At 41.8% G+C, this 14835-nt stretch overlaps 2 protein-coding genes across 6 annotated transcripts; both read right to left on the reverse strand.

Annotated features, from left to right (window-relative positions):
- Positions 1 to 7993, reverse strand: LOC114910731 (uncharacterized). 3 transcript variants are annotated; one of them, XM_029253011.1, is made up of 4 exons: positions 7475 to 7993; positions 7088 to 7323; positions 405 to 705; positions 1 to 98 (listed from the first exon to the last, which is right to left on the reverse strand). In XM_029253011.1, exons 1-4 carry the CDS (start codon positions 7504 to 7506, stop codon positions 86 to 88), a joined length of 582 nt encoding a protein of 193 aa, XP_029108844.1. In that variant the 5' UTR covers positions 7507 to 7993; the 3' UTR covers positions 1 to 85. The 3 variants fall into 3 exon arrangements, with proteins under 3 accessions (XP_029108844.1, XP_029108843.1, XP_029108845.1); XM_029253010.1 differs by lacking the exon at positions 1 to 98 and having other exon boundaries at positions 265 to 705; XM_029253012.1 differs by lacking the exon at positions 1 to 98 and having other exon boundaries at positions 265 to 705; positions 7088 to 7327; positions 7475 to 7675.
- A 1787-nt stretch (positions 7994 to 9780) lies between these two features.
- Positions 9781 to 14669, reverse strand: LOC108932287 (growth/differentiation factor 6-like). Of its 3 annotated transcripts, XM_018748564.2 has the most exons (6): positions 14399 to 14669; positions 14055 to 14153; positions 12467 to 12627; positions 12207 to 12305; positions 11572 to 11708; positions 9781 to 10804 (listed from the first exon to the last, which is right to left on the reverse strand). In XM_018748564.2, exons 2-6 carry the CDS (start codon positions 14138 to 14140, stop codon positions 10664 to 10666), a joined length of 624 nt encoding a protein of 207 aa, XP_018604080.1. In that variant the 5' UTR covers positions 14141 to 14153; positions 14399 to 14669; the 3' UTR covers positions 9781 to 10663. The 3 variants fall into 3 exon arrangements, with proteins under 3 accessions (XP_018604080.1, XP_018604072.1, XP_018604064.1); XM_018748556.2 differs by lacking the exon at positions 14399 to 14669 and having other exon boundaries at positions 9781 to 10728; positions 14055 to 14380; XM_018748548.2 differs by lacking the exon at positions 14399 to 14669 and having other exon boundaries at positions 14055 to 14378.
- Positions 14670 to 14835: the final 166 nt, after the last annotated feature.

The raw sequence follows: 14835 nt of genomic DNA on the forward strand, positions 1-14835 counted from the left end.
GTGTGTGTGTGTGTGACAAAAGGTGGGTCTTGGTGGAAAAATTAAAACGTTAAGTACTGAAATACATAGCAGCAAAAAATGGAAGCTACCACAAAGCCCTGCAAAATAGGTTAAAAAAAAAAAAAAAACCACAGTAAAAAAAATAAAATTTATATTCAATAGCTAAATCCATGTGTTCTACCAAAAAATATAAAACTTTTCTTTCTGCATGTAATATTGAAAAGATATATATCTATCTCATCAAACTTGCTTATTTTTCCTCTCCATTTGCTTACTTTATGGTATAATAAAAATGTAAAGAATTTTTCAATCCATGATATGTAAAATACAGTAAATGGTTTGATTCTAGCTACGTATATGGGTTATATTGCCTGAGCCAAGTAGTGACTAGGAATGGTGGGCACCTCAGAGCTCCTCTCAAGCTGCTTAGCTGTGGAACGATCTCGATGCAGAAAAGCGGAAAACTTCTGCCACTGCTGAAGAATGTAGTGACATCAAAGGTCAAACCACAGTCCCTGCTCATGGCTGCTGCTGCACCGTGGTGGGGTTTCAGTGCATCGTGGTGAACAGGACAGGTGGTTCTCAGGCTGAGCGGCTCCCACGCCGCTAGTTCCGTGTCAACAGGCAACACGACGTAAGCGCGCTGTAAGCTCTCGCTGTCACCATGCATCACTTCTGTTGACCAGCAGTGGTCACCGTGCTTTCCTGTGGAACATATCAAGTTTAGCTATTCAGGACCTGCAAGAATGGCCTTACACACTTTAGAAACATTGTCGATATACATTTACACCACAAAAATTAAGAGAAGACGAATAAAGAAGTGATTCATCTGATCAAATTTCTTTCCCCACTGCTCTTTTGAGCAGATTTTCTGCTCATTCCACCGGACTGCATGTTTTAGGAACGGTTCTTCGATAAAAGTGGTTTCTGATTCTCAGAGCTATAAAAACCGCTATTTCAAACGCATGACAGTATTTTGCTGAGATTAGGCCTATGAAATGTTGATGCAACCAATGATTGATTCAGTTTCTGACAATACTATTTTGTGGTTTTTAGCAACCACCATGATGCTGTATGATGTCCACCTCTATTTGACTTCCCTGATTTTTAGACATTTTAGTTGACACACACATTAGTAATTGTCATTACATAACTTAATGACTTAATATAACTCACCTATGTAGATGCCTTTTTAATTTGTGATTAGAATTTACAAAATTTTCTTATATACTTAGTACTAGAGTTTTTTCATTTTAATTATTTTGATCAAAATAGTTAAATTCAATTCATTCATTCAAATTGATCAAACTGGTCTCACTACTGCCGCTGAAGGTCTGTTTCTGATCATACGATAAATAAATAAAACTATTTTTTTGGAAGGACACTTTCAGTTGCAAAATGGGACAATACTGCACTATTACATTTACATTTATCCATTTAGCAGACACTTTTCTCCAAAGCGACATCTCATAGAAAATACAGTGTGTGAACTACATTAGCAGAAAGAGAGACAGATGCAGACGAGTGATTCTTTAAGTCCAGTTAGTTTCTTTCCACCATATGAACCAACGTACATCACACGAGTATTTATCTGTTATTCAGCAGGTATAACCTCAAAGTTATAGTGCATGAACATTTACACATGACATGAACTTCCTGGATCAGGGCCTTGTCGTGGCAGAAGGGCTTGCATGATCTAGGGATCTCCAGAGCTATATCGTCGGGAGCAGCATGCTCCTTGTAGGGTCTCCCAAGGCGAACAGGTCTGGAGTTAAGAGCCAGACTAACACCATCCAAAACTCCTCATGAAAGAGATAAAGAGTACACTGTGCCCTGCCTGGAATAGGGTCACCGGGACCTACCCCTGGAGCCATGCCTGGGGGAAGTGTTCCTGGGCGACCAGCTGGTGGCCGGGCAGCTCACATAACCTAGCCAGGCTGAGCCTGAAAAGGCAATGTGGAGGGGCCATGTGGGTACACCACCCGCAAGGTCCAATATGGGGGTTGGGTGCCATACCTTTCAGGCAGTAGGAGGGGGCAGGGTGGAAGTGGCATCGTGGACCCTCGCAGCAGAAACTGGCTCTTGGCAAGTGGAATGTCACCTCACTTGGGGGGGGAAGGAGCCGGAGCTGGTGTGGGACACTGAGGGATACCAACTAGATATAGTTGGGCTCACCTCCACTCAGTGTTGGTTCTGGAACAAAACTCCTTCTCTCCTAGTCAGGAGTTGCACAGGGTGAGAGGTGCCGGGCGGGTGTGGGGATACTCACAAGCCCCTGGGTGGCTGCCGTACAAATGGAGTATGTCCCAGTGTACGAGAAAATTGTCTCAATGCGACTTAAGGTAGAAGAGAGAAAAACTTTGACTGCTGTGTGTGCTTATGCACCAAACAGTAGTTCAGAGTATTCAACCTTGTTGGAGAGAGTGGGTGGTGTTCTGGACAGGGTCCCACCTACAGACTCCATAGTCCTACTGAGGGACTTTAACGCTCACGCTGGAAATGACTGGGAAATCTGAAGTGGGGTCATCGGGAAGAACGGCTTGCCTGACCTAAACCCGAATGGTGAAATGTTATTGGACTTCTGTGCTAGTCATGGTTTGTTCATAACAAACACCATGTTCGAACACAAGGAAGCTCATAAGTGTACTTGGTACCAGAGTTCCTTGGGTCAAAGGTCAATGATTGACTTTGTAGTTGTTTCACCTGACTTGAGGCCACATGTTCTGGACACTCAATTGAGGAGAGGTGCGGAGCTGTCAACCGATCACCACCCCGTGGTGAGCTGGATCAGATGGTGGGGAAAACTGGAAGACAGACCTGGTAGACCGAAGCGCATAGTAAGGGTGTGCTGGGAACAACTGTCAGAGGACCCTGTGCGAAATGATTTTAACTCCCACCTCCGTGAGAACTTCTCAAATGTTTGGTAGGGGACATGGAGTCTGAATGGACCCTGTTCAAAACCTCCATTGTGGAAGCAGCCAGGCGTAGCTGTGGCCAAAAGCTTGTGGGTGCCAGACACGGCAGTAACCCAAGAACCCGCTGGTGGACACCGGTGGTGAGGGAAGCCATCAAGCTGAAGGAGACCTTTAGGGCCTGGTTGGCTCTGGGGACTCTGACTCAGCAGATGAGTACTGGCAGGCAAAAAAGGAAGCAGCAGCTACGGTTTGCAGAAGCAAAATCTGGAGTATGGGAGGAATTTGGAGAGGCCATGGAAAATGACTTTCGGTCGGCCTCAAAGAGGTTCTGGAGTACCATCCAGTGGCTCAGGAGGGGTCAGAGGAGCTTCGCTCAAGCTGTGCTCAGCAAAGGTGGAGAAACTCTGACCTCAAATGAGAACATGTTCAGGAGGTGGAAGGAGCACTTTGAGGAACTCCTAAACCCGAGAGATATGCCTCCCTTACAGGAGTCAGGGCCAGAGGCTTCTGGAGCATCAGAATCCATTTCCATGGTGGAAGTCACTGAAATATTTGGAAAGCTCCACAGTAGCAAAGCACTGGGGGTGGATGAGACTTTCCCAGAACTGCTTCAGGCTCTGGATGTTGTGGAGCTGTCATTGCTGACATGCCTCTGCAATGTTGCATGGACCTTGGGGACAGTGCCTTTGGACTGGCAAACTGAGGTGGTGTTCCATATTTTTAAGAAAGGGGACCGGAAAGCGTGTGCCAACTATCGGGGTATCCCACCTCTCAGGCTCCCTGGAAAAGTCTATGCCAGGGTGTTGGAAGGGAGTCTCCGGCAGATAGTTGAACCTCAGATTGAAGAGGAACAATGCAGATTCTGTCCTGGCTGTGGAACAGTGGACCAGCTTTTCACCCTCTCACAGATAACTGAGGAGGTATGGGAGTTCACCATCTAGTCTAGATGTGTTTTGTGGACTTCCCTGAGAAATTCTGTGGGAGATGCTTTGGGAGTATGGGGTGCCGTGGCCACTACTGCAGATCATTTGGTCTTTGTACACACAGAGCGAGAGCTGTGTCCACATACTCGGCATTAAGTCAAGTCCGTTCAATGTGGGAGTTGGACTCCACCAAGGTTGTGCCTTGTCTCCACTCCCGTTCATGGTTTTCATGGACAGGATATCAAGGCGCAGCCAAGGTCAGGAGGGTATTTTATGTGGGAGCCGGAAGGTGATGTCTGCTTTTTGCAGATGATGTTGGTCTTTTGGCACCACCACATGGATGCCTCCAGCACACACTGGAACAATTTGCAGCCAAGCGTGAAGCAGCTGGTATGAGGATCAGCACCTCCAAGTCTGAGTCCATGGTTATCTTATGGAAAAGAATGGCATGCCCCCTTCAGGTAAGGGGAGAGAATTTGCCCCAGGTGGAGGAGTTTAAGTATCTTGGGGTCTTGTTCACGAGTGTGGGGAGAAAGGAGAGTAAGATCAGCTGCAGATTGGGAGCAGCAGCAGTAATGCAGTCGCTGTACCAGACTGTAGTAGTGAAGGGGGAGCTGAGTCATAAGGCAAAGCTCTCTATTTACCGGTCGGTCTATGTCCCTACCCTCACCTAAGGTCATGAACTCTGGGTAGTGACCGAAAGAATAAGATTACAGATACAAGCGGTTGAAATGAGTTTTCTCCACAGGGTGGTGGAACTCACTCTCCGTGACAGGGTGAGGAGTTCGGCCATCCGGGAGGAACTCAGAGTAGAGCCGCTACTCCTCCGCATTGAGAGGAGCCAGTTGAGGTGGTTTGGGCATCTGGTAAGGATGTCCCATGGGTGCCTCCCTTTGGAGGTATACCAGGCATGGCCAACTGGGACAAGGCCCTGAGGTTGGCCTAGGACCCACTGGAGAGATTTTATCTCCCAGTTTGCCTGGTAGCTGCTAGGGATCCCCCGGGCTGAGCTGGAGGAAGTTGCGAGGGACAGGGACATCTGGACTTCTCTGCTCTCCCTATTGCCACCACGACCCTAGAAGGACAAGCGGGCAGGAAAACAAATGAATGAATGAATGATATGAATGAATTTAAGAGATCATGGGAGAAGTGAGTCCAGAAGAGGTGAGTTTTAAGATCCTTCTTAAATGTAGACAGAGATTCAGCAGTTCTGAGTGAGAGAGGGAGGTAATTCCACTACATCGGAGTCAGAACTGAAAATCTTTTGCACCTTTTGTGTGTGGGACCACCAAGTGGGCAGAGATGGAGAAGCATAGCAGTCTGGCTGGAATGTGGGCAACATATGTGGACCCTTCAACACCAGGACTAGACATGCTTCAGAGTGATCCCAGAATGATGTGGTTCACCTGATTAAACGGGAAAAACAGATGCTTAAGGCAAAGGGACAAAATTATTAAAATGCTGTATTTTCTAAATAGAGGGTCCAATTCACCTGAGCTGTATGACTTTGGAGTGTAGGAGGAAGCCCATACAGACAAGAGAAGAACATGCAAACTTGATTCGAACCTACACTCGAACGAGCAGCTGGGGCGCTGCAACACCGTGCGCTTACAGTAACAGCCTGGAAAATAGTTAGATGGTGCTTAGTGTGCGCAACTAACGTCGCGAGCGCCCTCTGAAAAGGGCATTAGCAAAGCAAAGAACAACTATTTAAGCATAAACTGGAAGTTTTGAAGCATGTAGAGGTGGTGAGAGACCAGTGTCTGAACAAGCCGTTTTTCTAGCGAATGAAGACAAAACAGTGAAAAAATGTTCCAAAACAAACACACATGGTTTAGTACTTCCTATCGCTCTGCTGTGCTCTCAGGTGTACGGTCAATGGAGCATTTTAAGAAGAAATGTGGGGAAAATAAAGTTGTAAGAATGACTGCAAGCCACCATGCAAAGTCCTTCAAACCCGTTTTCTTATTTTTTTTTATTTTTATTTTTTTAAACATGTTACGCTGTAGGCAAAGTTTCATCTGTGATTGTTAATGAAATATGTTCATGGTTCACTATCTTGGCATTCCCTTTTTCTAATTTGAAATGCATTAAGGACATTTTGTTCAACAATGATCTCACAATGCTGAACAGAGAATGCATGCGAAGAAATATGACTTTATTCCAGAATTTGACAACTTCAGCTTCTGCAATTTCTGAATTCACAAGGACACAATGTCACCAAGTGCAAAATTCTTGCAATTATACCAGTACTGTGTTGAATTCTGCCAGCAAATGGGCTACAATGTTTGTAAATGCACCATAAAAACCTGTAAAGTACATGATATTCGTTTTAGAAAAAGTTTCCATACAAATTCTGCAGACTATGAAAAGAAAGTATGAATCAACTCCACTTAAAAACACCCATATTTGTAATATCTTAAACTACTGATGTGCCCAAGCATCACTTACAGCCGAATCTTCCCTTCTTTAAAAGTGTGCGCTCAGGACATTTTTTTTTTTATGAATTGAGCAAAAAGTATCGGTAGCTTGAGAAGGCTTTATTTTTAAAATAGAAAGCCTAAAGATTAACCAAATATCAACAGAAAACCAGAGATCTTCGCAGGGCAATATTTGTGTGTTAGGAGTAAAGTACAATGTGCAGATTAAAATGCGAAAATAGGACATCAACTTTGCTGATGCACTTTTGTACAGCTAAATGTGCTCTTGTGTTCAATGAACGAATGAATGATTGATTGATTCCTTCATTCATTCAATCAATGGCGCCAGTGCGGGGCGACCTGTTGATTGCTTATCCTGGCAGACTTGTTAGTTTAGTGTGTATTATTTTCTTTGTGCCGCTATCCTTCCAGCCAGTTTATTACTACTGTTACCGTTATTTGTTATTGTTATTAGCATTACTCATCGTTATTGTTTTTTGCAGTATTTCTTTTGTTTTTTGTTAGTTTCATAGTCTGTGAAGAAGCATTCAAGAAGAATTTCATGATACTTGTACCAGTGAGTGAAAATAACAACTTGAATTAATTGTCTTAATCAATCAAGACAATTTCTGCAGTTTCGAAAGTAATACTTACCATTACATAATTAGCAGTACAATAATAGTGGAATGCAGCATAACGGCAGTAGGAGGCGCAGTAGTTGGAGCTATAACTCAATTATGAAACAGCACTTCGTACACAAGCCAAAGATTGTAAATGGCTTTAGATCACAGTTCGAGCTCCGCTCCTTTTTTTTTTTTTTGTCGCTCACCTGCCGTCGCCGCGCTGAACCGCACGGTCCGCGCGTCTCTCTTCTCCAGCAGCTGCCGGTAAGTCCGCGCGCTGCAGGTCAGCGCGCACGCCGAGAGCGCGCCCGACGCGGCGGGAATCTCCGCTGGCGTCGCGCGCTCGCCCGGGCAGCCCGGGCTCGAGTCCAGCGCGAGCGCGGCGCTCAGCGGCGAGCGCAGAGAAACGAGGAGTCCCGCGAGCGACCAAAGGCGCGCCATTCTGCCTTGACACAGAGCACCGCAAACAACTTCATCTATTATTATTATTTTACGCACCTGGTAATTATAACAAATAGTCACGAAACGCTTTCGTAACTTGAATTAATTATAATAGTCACGAAACGCTTTTCTTAACTTATCACTGTACAAACCTGAAATGAGGAGCCTTGGCCAAAGCAGGCATGAGGCAAGTAACAGTGAGTCAGCAGTGCACTTAATATATTGACTCTTGTGCGTCTTCTTCTTCGAACGGTGTAAAAAGTAAAAATGTCTATTTGCTGGTGCAGCTGAAGTGTTTGCGCCGTCACGTGTGAACGAACTTGAACTGGTGGGCAGCCAGCAGGGTGCTGTTGTGTCCTGTCACGGAAGGAGGTACACTAGACTAGTATGCGAAAGGCTTTCTTCTTCACCCGAACGCCCGATAAAGCGAGACGATTTCAGAAGGTTAAGGAAAAAGGAGCTGCGAGCCGCCACAACTGCCTGTTCCGTTCCCACAATAACGGGCGGAACTGACACGGACGGGACGGACACGGCCGCTCTTGTCATTGGGCGAAGCGAAGCAGTCGCGTAGGGGCGCCAAATTTTGCAGCAAGATAAATTGTAATGTTCAAATAAAACCACCAATAATAACAACGATGATATTTTGTTTAAAAACAAAATTGAGCATCAACCCCCTGAATATATTACGTTAACATCGTATAGCGCATTCCTGTCCCTGTGTTTGAAGTATTATAGTACAGTATGTTTGTTATGTTAACATTTACGTGCGGTCCGAATAACATGATGTGCGCTGGGTTCGGATTGGGTGGAGAAGGACGCACGGACAACATTCATTCATTCATTAGGAACGTTTATTGACTTGACTTATTGATTAATCTCTGTGAGTTCCCACAGCGGTTGAACACAGTTCAAATTTACCCACAATGCAGCAATTTACAATAAACCCATTTTCCCGCGCAAATTCCAGTAACGCGCGTCCTTACATCTGTTTTTTTCTCGTGACGAGCTCCAGTGTTGAAAATAACTTTAGTTTTCTCTCCATTTAAGCTGTTAAATCATAAATTTGTGACCTCTGCACATGAAGAACAAAAACAACTGAAAACAACTATACGTATGTGTATCTTTGTTAACTTTAGTCTAGGGTGCCGGATTGATTCTGGCACTGGCCCTGGACATGGGTAGGAGCCCCGAAGAAACAAAACAAATAAACAAAGCTGGCTGGTCTATGGGGTTCTGGTTACAGTATTTGAGTCCAAATAATCCTTTTTGATTCTTAAATGCTAATTATAATGCACATTTTTATAAAATCTTCTTTAAAGCCCAATTTAAAACCAAGTGGCCAAAGATAAATCACAATTAAAAGCAACTACAATATCATGGATGTAGCTGAATAGTTAAATATTGCCTAAGCAAGAATGTTTTATGTCTCATAAAATAATTTTAGAGAATAGTAAAACAGAAATTAAAATTCCAAGATTTATAATTGTTGAGTGAGATCATGTAAAATCCTTTGGATTCTTTTAGACTTGAGGCTAAACTGTCCCAAACATATACAGACTGATTTTACAAATAAAATTGCTACTCATCAATAAATTGACACATAAATCCATTTTTAGTAAGATAGGCAATTCAGTAGAAGTAGCTTAAAATGGTATACATAACTGACAGTTATGGAAAAAACTGAATTTTCTTTAAAAAGTGACACAGGCCAAACTGCTTTGCACTTTAATTGAACAATGCCATTCATTTTTGAGGTTACAAAAGCATTCTTACAATATTTTGTGAACCCAGCAAGGTGACTGGCTCCACGCCACTAAAAGAACATTCCTGGCAAAGTACAAATTTGTAAATAAATCATTTACAGGATCTTAGTGCTGACAAACTGCAGTGCTACAAAAGATAGATTTTAAATTCAACCCAACTACAGCAACAGATAATTAGAAATATTTTACAGAACATACGAAACCAAAATGCTGATTATTGTTTATCCCTTATCTGCAGGAATTGTTATATTTAAATTTGAATAAACTACAAAAACTGGCTTTTTTCAGTGTACAAAATTTTTGCCTTACAGTTTCAACTGATATTTAGATTTATGCAGAGAAGCATCGCAAAAACAAACCTGGACATCAGATTTGACACAGTACAACAAAATTTGTTGCTGGTACTTAAGCAACTTTTTGGATTTGTTACAAAAAGTTAAAATAGCTCGTGATCATAATGAGTAGCAGTGTTTTGGATGCATTGCAAAAACATATAAAAGTGTGGAATAACTGAACAAAACGAGTAAAGTTTGAAAACAGCATATGTACCCCATTCAACATACTGTCTGAATGTTAAGGATTGTCAGTCCTTTTCATGTTGAATAAATTGACAAGATCTTCTCCTTTTCATTTAATTGACTATATTTATTCTTAGTATACACTGGGATAATTTTTTTTTTTTTTTTTTTGGGGGGGGGGGGGGGGGGGGTATTTGACATAGAAAACTTGGAAAAAAAATTGAATTTTTTGTGTGGAACATAGGGAAATGCTTCATCCTATCATAGTGGTACTTGTGTAGGACTTCCAAGACTGGAAATACTGTTCTGCACACAGGGGACAGGAGAGAATTTTCACAATTGGCTGAATATTTCTTTTTGGATAGTGTACAAATGCAAAAAATATTTAAAAAAAAATCATACATATCCTTATATACCAGATTGGTTATTGCTGTTTTGTAGATGGAAACTAGATCGTTGTGAATAGACCATTATATAGCTGAGTATAATTCTACAGTTTAATGTACTATATATATCCTGGATGTTTTACTGAAGCCTTTTACATAACACATTTCTCTGAAGCAGCTTACAGTGTTAAGCCACCAACAACTATGTACCCATTTATACAGCTGGGTAATTTTTGCTAGACCAACTTGGGGTTAGTACCTTATGCAAGGGTACTACAGCCAGAGGTGGGAATCAAATCTGTGACCTTTGTGTCCAAAGGCAACAGCGCTAACCACTACGCTAACAGCTGCCACCACCTTGAGCCTCGTAGTCCAGTTTAAGAGTATAACAAACGAGGCTTTTGCTGTTCCTCTTTTTGCTCACTGTGTAACTTTTCTACCCATTCAGAAGAAAAAAATCAGCATGTTGATGGAAACACTTTTGACCTAAGAATGTTAGTAGAATACAGCATGTTTTAAGGATCCACAGATAAATGGACTTAGTTTTTAATTAGGCTTGAAAAAATAACTGGTGCCTTTTATACAGCAGGAGAATGATGATGTACACAAACTCTTTGCAGAAAGATGTTTTTGACATCAACATGCTCTTTCAGGTTAGAGGAGCGAAGGGTCACTCAGTGTTGTGCAGGAAGGGAGGACTTGGTGTCTGGCTTGCAGTGACACTCGCGGGCCAGGTGCACTGTGGAGATAACCAGGGAGTTGAATTCATCCACGTAGAGGAAGGGCACCAACTTGTGGGTAGTTGGCTGGCAACACTTCATATAGAAGAACAGAAGGCAGATATCAGCATGTTTAACATCCCATGAGATCCTAAGATGTCTCTGCTACCTGTCGGTGTGCATTTGTAGTGAGTCGAGACTAAAAAGTTTACAATGCTCCATTATGATCTGAAGCATAATACTTTTTGTTGTGTGAATAAAAAATAGGTTAATTCTCCCCCTTTCACTAATGTAGAGGTGTTAAATTTCGATATACAGTATAAAAATGTCCGTAACTTCTAAAATCATTGAGATTCTACAAACAGATAAAAATATAGCCAAAAACTTTGTGCATATATGAATGATCACGTATAGAATGGGATACTGTTCAGTCAGCAGATAATTTTTCAGTGTTGCCAATAATGAAAACCTGCCAGACTCCAAAAACCTGGCATGACTGGCAGTGCTTGTGTAAGCATTTGGTTTATGTCAGAATGATCTTAAAGAGTTATTTACACTCTGAAGTTACATAAATAAGAGCTTTGATAACCAAGGTTTATTTACAAAGAATGTGCTTGTTGGAAAATAGCACTATATTAACAAGTACAAAGATACATAATGCCAAAGGAAAAGTATGCCATACAAAAGAACAGTTTACTGAAATCTATTAAAGTAGAAATGGAATTAAAAAAACGAATTACAAGGAAGTATTTTAAGCTGTCTACGTGTGTTTATTTATAAATACAGAGCTGTCTTTTATCTGTAAAGTTTCAATCATATCTGCAGGTTCTCTGGCCTCAGTGTGGAAGGAGAAGGTGCCATACCTCAGGGGGGGTGTTCAGTTCATGGGCAGTGTTTGGTCTACACGACGAGACAGGTAAATCTGTGTGGGGGTTGCATGCTCTACACTGCACATAGGTGAAACTCTCAGGGTAGACAATCCAGTTCTCCCAACCCAGATCTGTTAAACACAGCACAGTGGTAAGGGTCAGGAGGCTTCTTATAGATACCACACACAGATGAGAGTTATGCTGTGCTGCTTTGACACCAAGAGGCTTGACTGTGATCTTGTCCTGTGCTAAATGAGTGCCCTAGAAGCTGTGTTTGGTATACAGTAATTTTAAGTAGCTGAGAGCCTTCTGTGAACTATTTTGAGATGACCCTCCTTCAGGACACACTTTACCACAAAAACAGAAGAGCTAGGTAAGGTTACAGAAAGTGTTATTTCCATTAAAGTATAGAAATATTGTTTAAAAAAATGTGTCACTTCACATGTTTTACCTTCTGACTGACTACCTTATATCCATATTAAAGATTTAATGTTACTTACATGGTTGATATAATATATATATATAACATTATATTGATATAATGTTACTTACGTGGTTGATAATGAGAAGAAAGCACACCAGATGGAGAAGCATTCAGGTGTGCTCCACTGTGGTTGATGAGAACATACCTTTGATAAAGACCTGTGAGGTCAACTGACAGCACTGAAGTCCTGTGTGGTTGCTGTGGTTGGTGATCTCAGGGGATTCCAGCATAGAGGTTGCCTCTACTGAAGGCAAAAATGATAATGCGCTGAAAATGTTACAACCCCCAAAGAATACATTAAAAGACCATGGGTATTATGAATGATAACAATATATGAGTCTAAGTGTCATTTTGCAGGTCTGAAATGCCCTTTACTTGAGGACTGGAACATTTAAGGAGACTTGCCCTTGGCCTCCTGGGACGAGCTGTGGGCGGTGGCAATGAACGCTGCCTTCCACAGCTCTCTGAACCTGGCCAGCTCGGGCATGAACACCTCAGGTTCCTGCTTCAGGTTCAGCTCCTTCAGGAGCATTTGCTTGATGGCCTGCAGCGGCTCACCTTGGCATCTTGATTTTGCAACACCGGAGAGTAAAGCACAGCATTTTTAAAATCGAGAATCCATAATAACAGCACTGTCATATAAATGGGACTGGAATATTGTGGAGGTGGACCGAAAGAGCTGATAAGTACACCTTTTGGAGCAACATATCTGATTTTGGAAACCTCAAATTTGTTTGGCAAGATACAAAAATGTAACAGGAGGCATTTCAAATATTTTATCTTTCAAAACAAACATATTAATTGTTTTTAAGATATACTATACTTCTATTTGCATTTTTTGTTTAACTTTGAGTGACAGTTCAGTGGCTTGTGTCATTTCTGCATTCTTTGCTGAGTCCACTTTATGTTGCTGCACTTGATTTTTATGCTCATATATTACCTCTATTTATTTAATTTAGCTAACACTTTTCACAAAATCAGCTTACAGTGTTAAGCTGCTTATAATGATTTACCCATTCATACATCCAGACAACTTTCACTGGAATGATTTCAGGCTAAGCACCTTCCTCAAGGGTATTACAGCAGGAGGGGGTCCTTTGAGTGCGAAGCAGTTGCTGGAACCACTGTGTTACATACTGCCCTGTTCAAGTTCTGATTTGGTGCAATGGATATGATGCAAATCTTAATGGCAGTTTGGGACCTCCATATAAAATATACATTAAAGGGCAGTTCACTATTAAACTAACTGCATTTAAGTATGTGCATCATAAATATGTTAATAATTTTGTTGTGGTTTAACACAGTTTGCGATTCAAAATAAATAATTGCTGTATACAGTTTACATGCCTGTAGTCACATGATCAGGCCTGTTTGAAATCTAAGATGATGGCACCCCAGACCTATTGCGCAAGGTTGTGACTGAGAATAACTAAATATGTCTTGAATTTCATACCTCAAAAGAACAGCGTGTTACTGAGAACACGAGACTTAACTGTTAGGTTACACTAGGTCAAGGAGGAAAAGGTGCCAGAGAAGGCTCAGAGTAGCTCTGTATTTTAATTGATGTAAGGCCTCAAACTTCTCAGCTTAAGCTTTCATAACACCATCAGTGCGTGAGGTACAAAGCAATGGCTTCCACACCACGTGTATTTAAGATGTAGAATTTTTGCTGAATGTTAAAGTAGAAAAAGGTGATCTTCATTTTATTGTGACATATTTTCTGCTCTAGACAACACCCGGTTAATTTTGCACTCTACCAAACTCATGAAATATTTGACACGGTTGAACAGTAACATTTCAGAAATAAGTCAGGACTGCATGATGAAATGAATAATGTTTTCTTACGATAATCGCACATCCATTAGCCATACTATTAAGGTCAAAAGTAGGGACACAAGAACTTTTTAATATTTTCACTTACAATGCAGTGTTACCGATACCATAGCATAATATGAACGTCAAGTGACCCTCTTCTAGCTATGCGAGACCTTACCTGTTCGTCTTGAAAGTAGGCATTTCGGCATCAGAGGAGACTGACGGCTCAAGCTCTCTTTCAGAGGGATGAAGGATGAATGCCATTCCCTGGTGATAGCTGGAGATTAAAGTGCATACGTATAGCACCAAGCACACCCGGGCTAGGCAGGCAGGCTGAAAGACACAGTGCTTTTGGCTATATGTGGACATGTCTGAGATCCAGATAATAGTCGCTTTAGAAAAAAAATGCACTGAAATATTAATAAAAACAATAGTAACAATAATACCGGCCTCAAGATGAAATCAAGGTAGGCACTCGAAACTGTCTTGGCGAAAGATGGGAAAACCGAGTTTTATACCCACCTAGGGGAACGCAACCAGGAAGGGCTGGGATGTAGATTGACCTTCAGGTCCAATGGTGTTGAATGAAGGAAGAGAACAGCAGCTGTTTATTTTAGCGTGGGAAAAAACTGGATTATCTACTCATTTTCTACTCTGTCCTTGGAATATTTTACATTGTTTTACTGTCTTGCAGTGTGAGATGTTTGGAAAGTCGAGGACAGCGAGCAAAAACTGTAACAAGCTTTATTTCTCCAGCAGGTGGCTTGTGGGCAGATACTTAACTGGCCAAAACAAGTCCTGTGAAGGACTCAATGAGGGAAATGTAAACTGAGATGTTGGTTGTGATATTTCTCTATTTTTCCATCATGGTACGATGTATAAATAGTGACAAAACTTACTGTGCTATTGATAGATGTGAGCAATACCACTTAAAAATTCCTTTAGGAAATGATTCCCAC

The sequence above is a fragment of the Scleropages formosus genome, chromosome 6, assembly GCF_900964775.1.
Source record: "Scleropages formosus chromosome 6, fSclFor1.1, whole genome shotgun sequence".
NCBI classification, from domain to species: Eukaryota; Metazoa; Chordata; class Actinopteri; order Osteoglossiformes; family Osteoglossidae; genus Scleropages; species Scleropages formosus.